This window comes from Diadema antillarum, unplaced genomic scaffold (genome assembly GCF_040938485.1).
Source record: "Diadema antillarum isolate AM-2024a unplaced genomic scaffold, OU_Dant_1.0 seq00000604_RagTag, whole genome shotgun sequence".
NCBI lineage: Eukaryota > Metazoa > Echinodermata > Echinoidea > Diadematoida > Diadematidae > Diadema > Diadema antillarum.
Genome location: NW_027271532.1, coordinates 1,520,438 through 1,539,781, shown reverse-complemented (window position 1 = coordinate 1,539,781; position 19,344 = coordinate 1,520,438). Strand labels below are relative to the sequence as shown.

The window sequence follows — 19,344 nt, the reverse complement described above, 5'->3', positions numbered from 1 at the left end:
TAAAGGACATTTGCTATTCAAGTATTTTCTTGGTTTGTATTTTAGTGAAATTGCACTTTTCTTTAATACTTACATAGGGACTTTACTATTCATTTTGGGAGCAAGCCATCTTGTAAAAGTGGTAATCTACATATAATATATAGCCGCTGGCAGTGCAGTTCTAACCCAAAACTGGGAGTGCATTTGTTCACCAGCATATTATATCATTGTTTTCCTAACCACGTAACATTTTCCTGTGATTGTATTGCTCTCTCACCTGCAGGCATTACAACTCTTAGACAACAAACATCTGCTTCCAAGGAAAGAGGGTGACAAACCAGAGAACAAAAGCAAGAACAGATACAAGAACATTCTTCCATGTGAGTGTGTAGATGGGAGAAGGGAGGTATCTAAACTATCACATGGATGTCTAAAATTATAATTTGTCTGCTTCCTCTTACCACACAGTACTTTGTCATATCAAGTCACAGAAATTTGTACTATATATGGCAACTTTTTGTTTAAACCATATTATCTTCCAAAATTTCTTGATCCACGATTTTTAAATCTGGCAGGAATAATCTTACAAACTAGGAATGCAAATTGTGCATAATCCAAATTTAAAGGCCATGTCACACCTTTCCGGGCAAGCTATGCGGGCTTGTTGCGAGTAGGGATTTTCCAGCACGCAGGAGAATTTTCTGCGGGGGGACAAGAATGTTTGCGAGTTTCGCACTTGTGTCTTACCTGCTAGACGCGTGCTACTTACCTTCTACTTGCGTGTATTCCATGTGACCTGCGTGAGAGCTTTGAAACCGATCCGTTTTCTGTTACGAGTGACTTACGGGTACTGTGAAGTACCTGCCTTGGAGTTGCCTGCGAGGTGCTGCTGGTAAGGGTCTCCTACTGGTGTTCTGCGCGTACCTCTGCGGGCGAAATAAAGAGTCTAGTGCATGCATTCTTCCCTCCCAAAGGAGCATTGTCAGGTCTACCCTGTGTGAAGTACATAAACTGCAGAATACCTAGAACACCTCAGACATGTCTCATGTCTCATGTTTCTCATTCTGCACTCACCTCATTGGTCTTGTGTGATCCCCACTGGTTGCAAGTATCCAACCCGTTTCTTATCAAGTCATTCCTTAAACACGCCACATGAAAATCATTTTTAACGAGAAACTTTGTAAATATTTTGAATTATATTTAGTTCTATTCTGGATGATTTTGCAATAAATTAGCAGTGCTTTTATTTTTACCAATTACTTTAATAGATCACACATATTTGTATATCATATTTGTATGTTTCTGCAATTGCCCACCACAAATGCATTCTTTTACAGATGTGTGTGCTATACAAATAAGTTATACTGTATTATAATTAGCAGATTTTGGCATGTAAGCAGGGCTTTTAGAGAACCAAAATGTCATTTGGTTTGGCATTCAGAGTTTTCAAAAGATACATGGTATCCCTATAGGGCCCCTTGGCCACAATTCATGAAGGCTAAAATACCATTCATCACCATCTCGAGATCTTACAGAGGTTATGAAATGTATTGCTACTCTAGAAGGTAAAATGTAACGATTGCTCATAGGTCCTTGACATGGCGGTTAATATTAAGTGAATGACACACCATCAAAATGTGTCACAAGGAAGTTGGGTGGAGATCAAATTCATTTGGAAAATCAGGTGGGTGACAAACTTCATGTTGTCATGGCACCAGCTGTCTTTATTTATATTTTTTCTCTATGCAATGGAGGATGGTAGTCATGGCAACCATTTTCATAATGCACATGCAAAATAACAGAGGGCACAGGTATGGGATCTTTTTAAAAGAAAGGGGAAAAAATTTTGTGTACAGTGCAATGGGAACATTTACATTAAATGTAATAACCTTAGTCAGTATGACCTTTCACCATGTAACCATGATGTAGTCCCAAAGGCTAAATGTGAAAAAATGCAAATAATTTTATTGGACTGATATAATAGATGTAATGTTTATGAAGCTTGATGTTTCTCCTGTTTGAATTTCTAAGACTAAAAATGTATCATCTAAAATTTCTTTGTTCATGAAGTGTGTTTGAGCTGATGTAGTGTTAACTTATTTTTAGTACAGCGGGAGAAATTGTAAATTTCATTTCATTTCATTTCAATTTTATTTTCATATTTCTCACATATATCACAATAAAGTATATAAATACGAAAATTATACAAAACATAATTTAGATGAGACTTCATCAGAATGTACAGAAGTTTGATTTGGTATAAACACGAGGTCTGTATGCATGCGAATTTAAACTGTGGTCATAATGCGAAAAAATATGATGGGGCCTGCGTAAAAGCATTAGCTTGTACAGCCGCAGGTCCTGTGAGTAATCAGATTAGGGGAAGTTTAAAGTACGGATGTTTTTTAAGACCAACTATATCTGGGGAAACCGATTAAAACAAACAAAACAAAAAATCCAATTAAATATATGTCACTAAATAAAAATACAGAAAACAGAAAGGTCACATGTTGCAGCAGTGAACAACAACTGCAGAGATTCAAGGGGTGTGTTGCAGAGTATAGAAAATGGCGTAACTGTATGTCATAAATACATAAGTAGAAGGTGGGATAATGAGATTTGTCGTGAATGTAAACAATACCGAAAGCTCAGGAGTAACATTCCAGCATGGGTCCTAAAACCAAGCATTCCGTGTGACCATAGTAACCGACAGCTGTCACGCGCGAGAATTTCGATAACCGAGTGGAACAATAGGTGCATGAACAGCGCAACAGGCAGACTGTTCAAAAATAGTGTTCATGGTTAGGATCCCGCCGGACTAAGGTGGGATAGACAAGGGGTAACATGTAAAGAGCAACAAGAACTATACACTATGCATGCCGTACAATGTAGCTGCTAAGAAGATATTGCTTCAGTTTTCGTTTGAATGAGGTTACAGTGGTGCAACTTACAAGTTCCATAGGGAGTTCGTTCCAATATTTGGGTCCAGCGAACATAATGGTTTTTTTCGCGAAAATTGTTCGGGTACGTGGAAGGTGATATGCGTAACGTTGACGAGTTGGATAATCATGAACTGTATAATTTCTTGTAAACATTTGGGAAAATACGTCTGGTAATTGGCCAGTTGAAAATTGAAACATAAACAGGCCGACGTTGTAATAAAATAACTCAGGAATTTTCAAAATTTTATTACTAACGAAAAGTTTGTTCGTGTGGGATAAATATCCAGTGTGGTTAACAATTCTAACAGCTCGTTTTTGTACAAGAAATAACGAATCGATAAGGTTTTTAGAAGCATTTCCCCACGCCAGAATCAGTGGAATGTTGAAAGTGTAGAGGATTTGGAAATGAAAATGAAGGGAAATCGGTGTCTTTCCAAATCTATCAGGATTTAATCACAACAGGTGACACATGAGAGAAGTTAGCAGCTTTCATCAGCACTACTATGACTGTCATAGATTGAATACAATGCCTCTATTTCAAGCTTCTCAGCAGCAATGAGTCATATTTGAAGAGGAAGTGACAACTGACATGATCCAAATGATGTCGCTGGTCTTCTGTCATGTCTCAAGTCTCCATATTATCCAGCAGGTTCTTGTTCTGACTAATTCTTTTGTCGGCTTTCATGCAGCAAACACTCTTCTATGTCTTGTCCTAATAGGGCAGTCAGTGATGATGTTTAGGTATCTTTAGTTTAGGGTACATGCAGTGATACACCAGAAATGAGTCTGTGGGACTGAGGCTAAACCTGTGTTAATTGTTTTGTTTATTTTTTCTCCTAGTTGATCACTCAAGAGTCATTCTCAAGGATGGTCTTCCTGGTGACTACATAAATGCAAATTACATTGACGTGAGTACACTTGTAGCAAACAACGCCCTGTTTATGCTTCTACCCCCTGTTTATGCTTTTACCCCAAAGGGTTGTTCCTGAAAGGACAGTGGTGGCATGTGTTTGCTAGTAACTTCAGTCAAAGACAGTGAAATAGTTTGCTTAATTGGATCTTGTTAAAGATCTTAAGTAGGCAATCTTTACAATACATTTTTACAATGTAGAGAAAAAAAAAGAAACAAAATGGCAGCCTAACATGCAGCAGCTTCTACTTGTATGTTTGTAATCATTATCACTTACTTGCTGTATGATTTTTTCCCCCGAGCCATTTTATAAATTTTGCCATAATGATGCTTACTTAGTACGCTGACATTTGAGCATTTGAAGCCTTTTTGCGAGTGAGCAATTTCAATACCATGTTTTTACATTGTTAACTGTTGCAGTGCAAGTATGATGTTAGTCATTTTAATACACAAAGCATCAAAGTATCTCATCGGCATGCCAAGGACAACATCATTATTTTGTTTTTATGAGGGCCACCTGCTCAGTGAAAAGTTTTGTGTCACAGCATCCACTGTAGATGTAAAAAGAGGAGTAAATGTGGACTTTGTTGTCAGGGCAAATGACATACATGTGTAACTGTTTAAACTTTAATAGGAAATGTCTGTCTCAGAAAAATGAGTCATTTGACTGTATCACACTTCTTCACTTTCCCTGACCAGTATATGAAATCTCTCTAAGAGTACATTTATGAAATAAACCTAATGAGAAGACCTACTTTTTGCCACAAATTCCAGCTCCCCAAAGCGTGGAAACACAGCATTGAGATGCAGCAGGCTGGGGAGAATGTGGAACGCATTGACATGAGCTGGGAGCACCAGAAACGCTACATCGCCACCCAGGGCTGTCTCAAGGACACTGTCCCAGAGTTCTGGCGTATGGCCTGGCAAGAAAACTCACGGGTTATTGTCATGACAACCAAGGAAGTGGAGAGAGGAAAGGTGAGTCACGGTCAGGTTGGCAGGTCTTGTGATTTATTAGTTGTTTTCTGGATTAATTTATGAATAATTTGTCAAGATAATCATATAAGTATTTCTTGTTTTCTTGTTATGCAGTTTGATTTAGCCAAGTAAGACTTTAGTTCATCCCCCTGCTTGCCAGCTTAAGCTTTTAACACAGGTATGATTACAATACATATCGAGCAGGCTATGTGGTGGTTTATGGACACATGAGCACACATATATATGAAGTGCACATGCTCAAAACTTCCACAAGAAGTGAATGAGAGAATAAGGAAGGATGATTTGGTCTGAAGTCGGGATTGTGACATGTACTGTCATACTAAAAAAAATAAATAGATAAAAATAAATAAAAAGGATTTGCTTAGGATTTGATTTTACCAATGTCTTTGATATGTGTGAAAAGCTTATCACCCGTTCAGAATTGTCTTTGAGGGTATTCGATGGACACAGCAACCTTGGCATGACAGAAAATATCATAGCATGATTTGATATGTGGTCAGTTTCACCAAGATGGCCTGATAAACTGTGTAGGGCTTGAGTTAAGCTGAGAAAGCAAACTTTAAGACAATCTTTCTGCAAGCCATTTTTTTCTTTTTCGTAATATTTTAAAATGTAGTAGATTTTGTTGTTAATATTGATTTGTGTGAAAGCTAAAGCTATCTACAGTATCTCAGTAAAAGTGTGGAACTCAATTTGCATACTCTGCAGAACAAATGTGTGCGTTACTGGCCAGATGCCGGCCAGAAGAAAGAGGCAGGAGTTATTACCCTGACACACATTACGGAGCACAGCATGGCAGACTACGACCTCCGAGAATTTGCCATGGTTCATGAGCAATTCGTGAGTAGCTTTGCATTTCTTACAAAATACTGTGAGTATACACAAAGAAGATTTGAAATGTAGTGATGGTAAAATTCTCGTTTTTTATCATCAAACTGTGATGGATGTAGTAGAAATCTCTCTATCAAATATTGGAGTTTTCTTGTTCACCCTAACTTGAAGGAGTTAGGACCTTGCACGTGATAGAGAAACTGATGCATAGTATCCAATTGGAATGATTGTGGTAGTTATCCTGTATTTTCAGCAGATGGGAGATTTTAGGTCTTAAACCGGATCACAAGTCAGTTTAAGGATGATGAGATCTTTATCACTGGCAAAAAGAAGATTCCTGCTGACATCAGTGTTATCACACTGTATGAACATGAAGTGAGGCTTTCTACTATTATACAATTTGATGCTGTTTCTTGTAGCCCAATGAGGTCAGGCCAATGTTCCAGTTCCACTTCAAGAGTTGGCCTGACCACGGAGTGCCTGTCGATCCCAGCAGAGTCCTCAACTTCCTCCAAGATGTCAACAAAAAACAAGAATCATTCCCTGAGGCTGGCCCAATCATTGTCCATTGCAGGTGAGAGTGCTGTTTGCATGGCTTCTATGGAAGAATGAATTCTCCACTTTGATTGGTAGTTTGTTTGGCCATCTAAGACATACCAATAGAAGTTTGTCCCATTGTAGCAAGGTTGCTTTGTTGCTACTATGACATTGATAATGTTCCTTTTTATATCACTTTGTAAGTGGGCATTTTCACAGTAATGGGGTCCATTTCAAAGACACTAGGTAATCTTATGTTTCCAATGTGAATAACCCACCAAACACTTTAGCACTGTATAAAGCTCACCTAGGAGAGATAACTTTGTCCAGATTTTGCTCCAAGCAGGCTATCTATAAAAATTTATTTAAAAAAACATAAAAATAGTGAACGTATGTAACAGGTGGACAGACATTTGTGTACTAATGCATGACAGTCAAATTAAATACCTTCTATGGTAAATGAGCTTTTCTTTACTAAAACAACTGATATGGATAAGAAGATACAATATCACCCCCAAAATTTAGATTAACTGTGCACTATAGTACACTTGTAGAAAAAACGAACGTATGTAACATGTGGACAGACGTGGACGTTTCATTTTTGTCCGTCCATGTTACATACGTTCAGCCTAAACTCTAGAAATGTACCTTAATGCACAGGTAATTTGATTTCTTTGGATGATGTTATCTCTTATCATCCATATCAGTTCATTTAGTAAAGAAAGGATCATTTTCCATGGAAGATACTTAATTTGACCGTCATACATTAGTACACCAATGTCTGTCCACCTGTTACATACGTTCACATGAAATTTTCATCTTCAATTTGCAGAAATAAAAAAATATATAAGTGACTCATTTAAAGAAAAAAATATTATTCAGGAATCACTTAAAGCCATTGTATTTCATTTAGAATGTAAAGCACTGTGGATATGTCCGAAACACCAAATGTAACGTTGGGGGGTCCCATTACCTTGAAAATGCCCAAGTCTCAGTGCCATGGAGATCTAGCATTGGTGTAGTAGGATTTGTTGTTGAAAAGGAGGAAAATTACAGAAAATAATTTATTGCAGTTAGCATGCACTAGAATTGAAGATATGCCATTAAATACTCTGCAGTCCAACCTATGGATGTTAGTGTCTACTCATGATGGGAGTTACTGGTATATAAATTCCATTAAAAAATATACATTTTCAAGATATACCCTGGAAATTCAGGCAGCCATTGCGGTATAGGTGACCTATTTCGTTACATCAGTGATTGTGTGTTACATCCATGAAAGCCTTCAACAAAGGTCAGAGTACACATAACAAGGATTTTCTTTTCACAGCTTACAGGGTAGTCTCTTTTGTAGTTAAGTTTATGTTAGCAATGAGTCTATTTCATGTCAGTGGACAAATACAGAGTATGATGCTGTCATGAAAAGAGAGTCAGATGTATTCAAGTATCGGGGATAAAAGTAATATTTCCATTATTTCTTTTTTTTTTATAGGATGCAGTTTCCACAGTACAGAGTGGTGGCTGACATTTAAAATGTTGAATAGTTTAAATTCTTTTTACCTACCTGATACCAGTTGCTATCATTTGTTGTTGAGAAATGTGTGCAATGATAATGTTACACTTTTTATCCTGGCAAAATGCTCTTCTTGGTTCAAATGGTATTAACATTCTTGTCAAGGATTGGTCAAGTAATCTAAAGTTTGCTAAATTGCATCATTTTTGTTCTGTATCCATCAGTGCTGGTATTGGAAGAACAGGCACATTCATAGTCATCGATATCATTCTCAACCTGATCAAGCAGCATGGTGAGTGATTTAAACATGTATTATTAGTATTTGCTTTTATGAGACATAGTTGATGCCTTTATGACTTTTTCAGATTCTAATAAATGCCTTTGTTAATGTAACTGAATGTTATATCTGTTCATCATATACATAGTCAGGGTTCATTAACCGAAGGCATACATGCAAATATCTCACATCATATTGTGTGCAGTAAATGCATTGACATTTCTGAGAGTCAGAGTGAGGAATCATTAAGGTAATTCTTTCATGGCTAAACACAGATAAAGTCTGGGATCATAGGAGGCCTGTAAACATTCACCAGGCATGAACGATTTGCCCTCTTGCCCGAAGATGGTAACAATCAATATTTTACGTGTGTGAATGCACAAAAGATCCGTGAAAATGTTCACCAAAAAAAAAAAAAAATCCTTCAACACAGAGAAACAGGTTTTCAAACATACAGTATTTCCATACTCTTCACTACTGTTGAACTGAATAGCATTAAAACCAAATAATGCTGAAAACTTTCATTGATAGACTCGTGAATGTGTGACACATTTGATTTTCACTTCCTATGTGACAATGTGTTCCTTTGCCCTCAGGACTTGACTGTGAGATTGACATTTATAACACAATACGACTTGTGAGGCAGCAGCGGTCTGGACTGGTGCAGACAGAGGCTCAGTATAAGTTTGTGTACAGAGCAGTCCAGCACTACATAGAGACACTGTCCCAAAGAGTGGCAGCAGAGCAGGTTGGTACTCATCTCTAGACCTCTGTAAAGGTCTCATCTTATGCACCAATGGGAATAGATATTGTAAGTTATACCTTTATTGAAATGGTGATTATGAATATCTTAGTGTGAAGATGCCAACCGTGTCCAAATTCAACAAAATGAGAGATTTTGCCTGCCATTTTCGTTGATTCATGCATCTCCTGATCACTCAGCGAAATAAAGCCTTTTGGATGATATCTAATGAGGGAGGAATTCAAACCAGTCAGCATACAGTATTGTACAGCTACATATTCAGTTGAAGGTCCTCTAGTGTCTATTGTGTTCATATGTGTCATTTGTGAATAGTTGATAAAACAGGAATGCTTATAATTCACTTCCAAGCTAATCTGATATGTTTTTAATTATCATGCTTTCCTGATAAGAGACTTGTTAGAAATTATTTTCGTAAAGTTGACACAACCATTCTGGAAAGGGACAAATAAGAGCACAGCTTAATGTGCACAGACTACAAGCTTGTGTTCCTTGCAGGAAGTTATTGTCATCAAGTCAAGAGACAACTTGCATTGTTCTTTAAAAGTAGTTGCATTGACAATTAAAAAAAAAAAAGAAAAGAAGAAAGAATGGATCAAATAATGGAAGAAAATGGAGGAAGAGGTCATTCAGGCACAGGCGTTTACCATACTAGGACAACTTTTTATATCCACAAAATGTATAATAATAATAATAATAATAATAATAATAGTGTATACTTTTATAGCGCAACAGTCCATCAAAAGATGCTCATGGCGCTTTTAGTCTTAAGGTTAGGAGAAGAAAGAAGAAAGAAGAAGAAAGAAGAAGAAAAAAATGAATTATGTGACATCTTCACTTTTTTTTGTTTTGTTTTGTATGTAGCAAACGCTATGCGTTCAGGGCTGTCGCAGTCTGTAGCTCGTTCCACATTATCCCAACTAAAGCAGGGTCCAAACTATGAATAAATGACTGCTGAATTAAATGAAACTAGCAAGTGGAGGACAATGCTGCCATTCAGCACCTTTTTCCACCTCTTCATTTCCCATCACAATAGCAGTGTTGTTGATATTTAAACAATATCCCGGTACACCCTCCACTCCTCACAAGGTATGACACTGAATCATCCAACTTCCAAGATGCTGGCCACACTTGGTGATAAAGCATTTTCCTCTGCTGCTCCCAAACTTTGGAATCAACTACCCAAAACTCTCCAAAACCAGCAATCTCTCATCATCTTCAAAAAACATCTAAAAACTCACTTGTTTCATTAATACTAATAATCCAAGGTAAAGCGCATTTGAACATGTACGTTTATGGAAAATGCGCTATATAAATGTTTTTGTTATCATTGTTGTTATTATTATTATTATTATTAAGAGAACTACAAATTGTCCCCTTGACATTTTAGGCATTTCTTTAATACTGGCAATGAAATGCATCTAAATCATGAATTCCCCACTACATTGTCAATCTATGTATTCCTCGGTCTATGTCTTTGAATCATTTATATTTTGGGGAACACAAGACTGAAATACCAAAGTGTATTTGTGTTTGACTATTGTAAGTGTCTTATGCTCTGTCACACACAGAACACACTGAAGACAGGGCGTGAGTACATCAACACTCGCAAGGCTCATTATGAGATACAGCATCATGCTCCAGGATCTCCCATGCAGTCATCAGCCATGACTGCAGATGACAAGAATCTCTACCAGAATGTGGGACCACTCATTAAGGTTAGAGAGATTCAAACTAACTGGGTTTTGTACCAACACGTGCTCAGTTCATGAAAAGTATAAGAATTGTTGCATCATTGATGATTTGTACCTGTATCAAGAAGCAATGTCAAGTCATGTGTTGTCAGAGAGAGGGGATAAAAGTTACTCTGTAAAAAAAGTCTGCATGGCTGATAAAGTTAACATCTGGTAGGGGTTTGTATTCCCCAGGTATGGAATAAGGGGCGGTTCTTCTTCCATACCAAAAGGCAAATGAATGATGCAGTAGATTGGCCTAGTCAACAGAACCACTGATCTCATCAAATAGGAGAAGTATAATTTGAAAGAAATGTGCCATGGAGTAAATCCACAGGGGAACAGTAAAGAGACCCAGTACTGCTAGTTGAGTACCAAAAAGGGTATATGTGTGTTAAAGTGAAAACAGTTCTAGTGTGCCTGCAGAACTGTTGATATTTGCTCTAATATATACATTTATGTATAAGAAATGTGTGAAAGAACACCACGATAACAGGATTACCAATGGGTGATGATGAAAATGCGAAATATCAACCGAAATGTTCGATGTAACTACTCAGCCTCAGAGCTTACCTGATTGTGTTTGCTATGTGATGTTTTACATTTGATTACATTGATTACAATATATCGGGCCGTAGCGGTATCCATCGGGCGGGAGAGTAAATTGCATGCAGCTTGTTCTGCATGTGATGCAATACCCAATTCAATTCAATCTTAACCGTACTTGCAGCATTCTACACACCCACTACCACTGAACAGAGAGAGCATATCTGGAATAAAAGTCAATGTACAGACTTTTATTATTTCACACTTCTGAACTAGAAATACTACAAAAACTAAAAATCTGCAGCCCTTCATTTTCCGGGTGAATTGCGTCAACCAGACAAGTTTCTTGGTAGAGCTTTCCGATAAATTGCAAGGAAATTCAAGTTGGTGAATTTTGAGCCCTTCTGAGAACTATATTTTAGCTTTATGTGTATGCAAAGCCAATCTTGTACAGCTCTTCTGCAGCCCAAGTGACTATACTGCCTGTAAACCCTCAGCTTTACTTCAGATATAAAGATTTCTAAAATGATGAAGGAGCATGTATTACAATAATTTTTGTCTGTGTTGAACTGTGATAAATCTGTCAGTGGAGTTCTGCCAGATTATTGCAAGATCCTTAATACATACTTTGCTTCATTTCTCTGTTTGTCACACACAGTCGTCACCCATTCCTCAAAGAGGACGTCCAACTCAACCTCCAGTTCCCAAGTCTAGCAACATCAAATAATCTGTGGATGAGCAAATGTGTCCTGCTCCACACTTTGCTCCAAACAACAAAGGGTCATGAAGAAGTGACACTTGAGTGATTGATGCTATTTATATCTGACATCAACAAAAACTCAATAAAAGAATTTGACAGAAGGTGAAGACTTGATAGCCATCGCTAGATTAGCAGACATGTACTTGCCGGTTTCCTTTGTTGTAGTGAAATGTGTCAGCTGTGCATGTATGCAGCAAATTGGACGATGTTGACCTTTTTTCCTGTGGTGACTTTCCAGTGCCATGTGTGGTTAGATCACCTGTCAAAAGTTTCTTGGGCCAGCTAGTGACAGAAGAGGACTATGAGATTTATTGTAAGGAATATTCAGACTCAGTTTGCAATGGACAGCACAGATTTTCTACGTACTGTTGAGTATGTCATACATGTATCTGTGAACAGTGCTCCGTATGTGATGTACCTTTGTATACAAGATGCCAGATATTAGATATCAGCTACGGCTAACCTTCATGAAGAGTGGGTAGAGAGAACATAATATTAACAATAATAATCCTACAGTTGAGATGGTAGTGTAAACGCAAAGAGCATTGCATATTAAATGCTAGCTAATTCACTGTGGAACTTGAGGGTTTCACATTATAATATGAGTTATTCCTTATCAAATTTGCTGTGGAGAGAATAAGTTAAGACAATGCCTTCCATACTTGTCAATGGTTCCTCTGTGTTCTCTCTACAAACTGCTCCATCAGTGTGTCTGTCTGTACACAAAGCCAGTTTGGATTAATTTTAGTATGGACACAGGAGCAACATGTATGCAGCTCCTTAATACCTTTGGTCTGAATTTGATGTCAGTATCAATCATAATTGCTCTTTTTTTTTTCTACCAGCTGTGCTGCAACAGACAGAAAAGTTGTGTAGAATATGATAGTATTGCTCTTCTGAGCATGGTGATACTGGTGCTTAAATAATGTTCTCTTTTATGATTTCCTATAACAAGCTTATATTGTATTGTAAAAGATCGGATAATGCTATTGCGGATGTTGTTTACCCGGTATATTTTCTGCATATTGTCTGTCTTAGGTACATCAAATGAAAAATTGAGACAGTTTGTAAAAAAAAAATGTACATAAAACAGATGCTACTACACATTAGGCATGTTCTGCAAGGGTATGAATCATTGCTTCACCTACTTGAAGGAGCATTTCTAACACTGCACGAGTGAATGAAAATATGTCATCTGAGGATGTTAATATCACTCATTAGGAAAGTATGACAAGATGAGGCAAGACAAGGCAAAGAAATTCAAGATGGATGAATCCTGTAAACATACCACATTTGATTGACACTAAATGTGAGAATTCCACATTAACATTCTCATCTTGACCAAAGATATGAGAACATTTTTCATAGGTAGTTATAGCTGGTTCAATACAAGTACTGCTGTAGACTAATGGTAATCCAGTGTTGTACAGGTGAGGAGAGTTAACATACAAGACCTACTGTTTGCATACCTATGGAAGGATCATTGACTATTCTCCATGTGAGAAGTCTTCAATTGCCGTAGACTGTAACATGACAGACCAGCCGCCTTCGTGCTGTGGATCGATGTATGTCCTCAATTTGTCATTGCTTTCCACACATACCAGAATTATTTACTCTAAATCACTGATTTGCTCATTTAAATAAATACCACTGTGCTCTTTGCTCAGCATGTATCTTTATACACACTTAATATTATCATAGGGACAACATCTTTCTCCCAATATGTTAAAGGATGTTCAATTGCTTTAAAAAAAGAAGAATTACATGTTATTTGTAAGTCTGGATGGATTTTTGTACTGTAATATGGGGATTGTGTTTTGTTTGTGTTTAGTTATTTGTATGCTACATTCTCTGTGAATGTTAAAAGAAAAAAAGCAACTCATTCTTAAGAGACTCAGAATAATAACTTGCTAGAACTATTTACAGATTCTAAAAAAAAAGGAATGGTTTGACCGAAATGTTTGCTGTAATATCAACACTAGAGAATGAGACTTGTGCGTAGGAATCATACTTGCCATGAAGGATGTTGTAACACTGTAGAACTGACTTTTTCTTCCATGTGTGACAGATAGACTACTGACATGTATGCATTCGCTGCTCTCATGTCTAGCATACAACTATCTTGATCGTCATGCTGAAAAGTAGCTTTAGATTACACGAGAACGCAGCCTATAAAAAATGAAATGACGCCCCCATATGATCAGTGCATCAAGTAGCTCTCTGCGTCGTGAATTGAGCAGACGTAAAAATAGCCCAGAAGGCTGCTGAAAACTCAGATGATGCAAGCTATAAATAGATCACTTTTGATAAGCAATCTTGCGCATGCTCAGAACAGTTTTCTTCCTCTGAATGTCCCCATCGTGAAAATCTAAAGCTCCCTAATCATCCGATCAGGACAACTGGATTTTTCATGGAAAGCACAGAGTGAATGGTTTCGCAACTCCCTCCCCAAAGCTGCTCGGTAAAGCTGTAAGCTGATAGCTGTGTGTACAAAGAAAGAGGCATTGAGATTACCCCTTCACCTGAGGGGGGCATTTCGTGACGCATTTTGTCGGACAAATTTGCTCTCAGCCAATCAGATGCAAGGATATCAGTAGCTTGTAACAGTTTGTCAGAAAAATATTTGACCAAACTGCTTAATGAAATGCCCCCCTGATATCTCTTAGAGCTGCAGAGGTGACTCAGATTAGTTGTCAAACCAGGCCCCCTTTAGTTGCCTCAATAGTCCAGTCCACCATATGAAATGAATTCCTAGATTTATACTGGGAGTCTCCAATGGACGTCTCTCTGTTGTGAACGGCATGTCTTTCCTTGTGGATTGTTGGTCTAGACAGTATCAATCCTCACTTATGCAAATGAGAGATGCAAACTTTCACCTTTGCCTACATTGCCACATTATTACAGTTAGAGCTTGACGGCAAACATAACTAATATCATTTGGATATTTGGCATTATTATATGAAAGATTTTTGTTTGTATATTTCTTGATATTGCTTGAATTGGTATATGGACAATGTTACTGTATGCCATGTAATTTCCAATTTGAGACCCAACAAATTCCTTGTAGGGTTTAGGAAGGGAGGGATCTCTGATTTTCTTTGATATTTCAAAATTTGTTATTTAAGTTAACCAAGAGCTATATATCAAATGTGCATTGCTTTTTTTTTTTTGTTCCATGTGCGCCAACTTTGTAGTCATTCAAAATTACACATTCTTTTGCCTATCTACGAGTTAATTTGTAAGTACTGTGCAATCTACATTTAATTTTTGTATGTGAGTTGTAATGCAGAGATATGTTGTACATCAATTTGACCTTCCGTGCTGTTACCGTCTGCAGTTTCTTTTTTAAATGTCTTCTCAGTATTGCTTATTTTATTTTCTGTATTTCCACCCAAGACTTGCATTGCTTACCCTAATGTATATATACAGATTTGTTTGCTCACCCTATGTATGAATCTTTGTTTTGTCAGTGTTGTTTGTGTTGTGTTGCCATTATTTTCTTTTCATTTTTGTTTCTGATTGTAAAGATGAAGTGACGGAATGGACTTGTTGTCAATGAAGGGTTTTAAATCTCAGATAGAAAGCTTTCATTCTTCCTTCTGTATCCTGATTACAGTGTAAGTGTACTATCCTTCTTGCCAATGCACACTTGATGTCCTTTTGCTACACAATCTGCTCTTCATGCCTCAACCAGTAACATGATTTTGTTATTTTATAGGAAGTGCATGAAGGAAGAAATCGTTGACTATCTAATTGCCAGGGAAGTCATTCATCAAATATTTTGCTGACCACCTCTGATTTGTTTAGCTCTCTTTTATCCATGAATGTCTGTGCATGTCACACAATGTTACCAACAAATTCACACATTTCATGCTGTGGGTTTTTATAACTCCTTGCAGTCTAGCTCACTCAAAGTCCATTATTAGAAGAGCACTTAAAGCACAAAATGTGTGCATTCACATTTGCAAGATGAAGTTTTTATATCAAATGAGGACTCTCCTCCAGTATATTTGGTTCTGTACAAGCCTGTAAAGTGAAGAAACCACGAAGTTCTGATCCTTGCATTTTGGTACATTCATCCCAATAATACAGGCAAGTAAATGAGGTCAATGTTGTATGTACACCATGGACATGTACATGCTGATATCACTGAAGCCATGTCTCATGTGGAATGAGATTCTACATTTTGTAAAATTAAAAAGCAAACAAGCAAATAGAAAGGTAAAACTGTACTTGAAATATTTTCCTGCCTGCTCTAAGGGAGTCAGTAAGTGGAAATATAATGTATGTACAGATCACAACAATGTGATGTCACAGCCCAAACTCTACAGTGCTTTATTATAGTGTAATAAAAAATATGAAACTTTGTTCCTCAGTTTTTATTTTAATGTGAAAAGAAACATATTCATTTTGTCCATGGAGAACAACAGAAAAAAAATATATGCTTCAGCTTTGAGTTGAAGTTCCCAAATAAGTGCTTCTTTGCAAGTAAACAAAACCAATAGTGATGTTTAACTATCTTAGTACTGGTGAAAAAGACTGCTGGAATGTAATATTCTCATATATGCTTGCATTTGCTCATGTTATAATAGTGAACATGGCACAGATAAACATGTATGTGTATGTTAAACTATGAGAAAATATGATTAGATTCAATAGGTATAAGTTTCCTTGACAGTTTATCTATCATTAAAAATGTCATTGTACGTCTAGGTTGTAGGATTGTCTTCTAGGTAATCTTAGAACATTAGATGAATATGTTTTATTTTATTCTTCTCCATGTGCAACATACTTTGTCCTTCCACATCAATATTCAGATATTGTGTGTCATTCAGTTGACTGCAGAGATAGTGTCTTGAGAAAGTACTCAGTGCAGTGTACAAAGAGTACACCTCTTTTCCTCTGCTTGGTAGCTGTGTGTTTGCTGAATGCTCTCTTGTCTTGCTATGATGGATGTTTGTAAATTTTTGTACAAAATTTTGTGAGGTATTTTTGTACATTTTCTTATTTGACTGAGATAAAGAAAATAAACCTGTATGTACCACTGACTGACTGTCCCATCTGCCATTTAGGATCATAGAATGCTTCTCATTCCCAAAAGAAAAGTAGTGCATTACATGGCCTAGAGTACGTGACATTAACCAGTCAAGTAAATATAGTCAATGTAGTGCCTGAGATATAGCAAATATGTAGACCAACATGTACAGTTAACTGAGGATGTAATTTTGATTTTCTTTTGAAAGGCTCATAAACTTTGGCAGAATTGAATGTAGGCTGATAGTTTATTATATATCAGAACCATAGTGCCAGTATCTGTAAAACATCAAATTTGGAATGTACTGTAAACTTTCATGAGAGTAACTCTCAAATCATAGCATGAATTTACCATGTCATCTCACTTTTCCACATGGCATTCCGTTACAGTGTTGAAAGCCCTGGTTCAGTTTGAGAAGAATTGTTGAATTGAAATGAATAACCTTCCTTTACTCTCACTTTCAGAAAAAAAATATAAAAGAACCATTTTAAATGTGTGCAACTAGGGAAGAAACTTGTTTCAGTTAACACCAAAGTTTGATGAACTAATGCATAATGTCATTATTCATGCGAAAGTAGTCACATGTTCCTGTCTCACATATTGTGTACATTCAGCAATTTTGTTATTTTAGACTTTTTTTTTTGGCCTTTTGCAAGCTTGTATAATGTTACTTTAATGTTGCTATTCCCTTGGATCAAGAAAGTAGTGATTGATTTATTGTCGTCTGTTTAGAATGAAATTCAAATGCTTCATGTGGAATCAACGTGTAACTAAAACTATGCAGAGGGTTTGAAACACATCTTCTTTGATTACACGACTGTTAAAGTGCAGTTGCTCCACGTTGCACCTGTAGGTAAATATTACCGTCTGTCATTGTGTTTACACACATATGATTTTTTTTTGTCATCCAAGATGATGATGGGATGGTGACTGATTTATCTCCAATCCATTCGATTGGTTTATACTTTTCATATAAGACAGATCCAAACGGGAAACCTGAATGTTTCATATTTTTCTACAAATGATGTATCTGCTTGTACACAGTCAATATCCAACTCAAGAATACAATGAAAACTCGGACAGGAACCCAAGGAAAGCAAGACAGCTACCAAGACAGAAATACAAGTTTTAGGCTCCTGAAATGCGCAGAATAGATAAAGATGTACCAAAGGGGTTACATTTTCTCAATAGTAGGTTCACCAAATGTTGCGTAATGTATCCATCTACGGCTTGTTGGTGCTTTATACAGTGATAGGATTGATGTCAAACCTCCCTAGGTAAAGTATGAATTTGCAAGTCATCAAGTATTGCCATTGTGTGTGTTATTGTTATTGTTTGTATTGTCAGGATTATGCACAACATGAAGTATGTGTGATGCAATGATTGTTGATCATTTGTGTTAGCAAAGGTTATATTTTTATAAGATATATGTCGAGTCCTGGACCACATGAAATATATTGGTTAAGAATAGGATTTCTGGTACCTGTTTTGGAATTGGTGTACTGAAATGATGCAGATGTCTATAGTGTAACTGTCATGTTTTATCACATTGTATACATTGTGTTTTTTGATGTGATAGCAAATGTATACTATTTAATTTCCACTTCATGAAAAGATACAAACTGTTGCAAAATAATATGTAGCCTTATGGCATAAAAATAAGCAGGCTATAAAATACCTTCTGTTTATGAAATGTCCGTGCACAGTTAAGGATAGTTAATATATTTCACAAAGTTATTTTGACATACTATGGAGAGAAAATGAGTATAAAGCTATAAAAATGATTAAAATGGTCAAATAGACGTATTTAATGTCCATAGTTAAGTTTTCATTATAATGATCTAGGTGTGCTAGATATCAAATATGTCGAATGTGATACCATGCTTGCACCCTATTAAATGGAAGATGTTTTATTAAATCCTTATTCTCCATGTGTTTTATTTCATGGTAATGGAGCCACACATTCATGCACAGTGAAATAAAAGAGAAGCAAAAAGGAATGAGCTGTTTTAGAACAATTATTGTACAATGGATAGATGCCTCATATATTAGGAGAGTTGGTGAAGTTGATCTTGGAATGTTCCTTCATTCAGAAATGATAAAAGATTATGCATTAACTCTGAAACATTTTCCACAACCATTCCACCATGCAATTTTTTTTTTTTACCATGCTGCTCACTTACTTTTTACTTTCAAAGCTCCCACATCTTACGACACGATTTTCACAAAAATCAGGCATACAGTTACAATGCTGCATTTTGTATACAAAGTCAATGCAGATGGAGTTTCCTCACTTCATTCAAAAAGATCTGATTATTTTCACTTTCATTTGCTGATATCAATTTATTTTAGTATAATCATGCTTGCAATAGGTTCTGTGACAAATTTTGTAAAAAGAAATAGAAACAAAAGGTAAAAAACAAGGATATTCATAAGTTCATAAAGCAATTAATATTAAATACATAAGACAGTAATTTTGATACCAGATTTCTTTTCAAGTGCATTGTTAGGTATGCTTCAAA

At 36.5% G+C, this 19,344-nt stretch overlaps 1 protein-coding gene across 1 annotated transcript in view; it reads left to right on the top strand.

Annotated features, from left to right (window-relative positions):
• Positions 1-19,051, top strand: part of LOC139735873 (tyrosine-protein phosphatase non-receptor type 11-like) — a 59,634-nt gene extending 40,583 nt beyond the window's left edge. Inside the window, exons 7-15 of the mRNA XM_071646622.1 lie at positions 263-359; positions 3,762-3,829; positions 4,606-4,809; positions 5,539-5,670; positions 6,081-6,235; positions 7,936-8,003; positions 8,585-8,736; positions 10,320-10,466; positions 11,686-19,051. Coding sequence (XP_071502723.1) covers positions 263-359; positions 3,762-3,829; positions 4,606-4,809; positions 5,539-5,670; positions 6,081-6,235; positions 7,936-8,003; positions 8,585-8,736; positions 10,320-10,466; positions 11,686-11,754 — 1,092 coding nt within the window. The 3' untranslated portion in view covers positions 11,755-19,051. The remainder of the gene's footprint in view (positions 1-262; positions 360-3,761; positions 3,830-4,605; positions 4,810-5,538; positions 5,671-6,080; positions 6,236-7,935; positions 8,004-8,584; positions 8,737-10,319; positions 10,467-11,685) is intronic.
• The last annotated feature ends 293 nt before the right edge of the window (positions 19,052-19,344 follow it).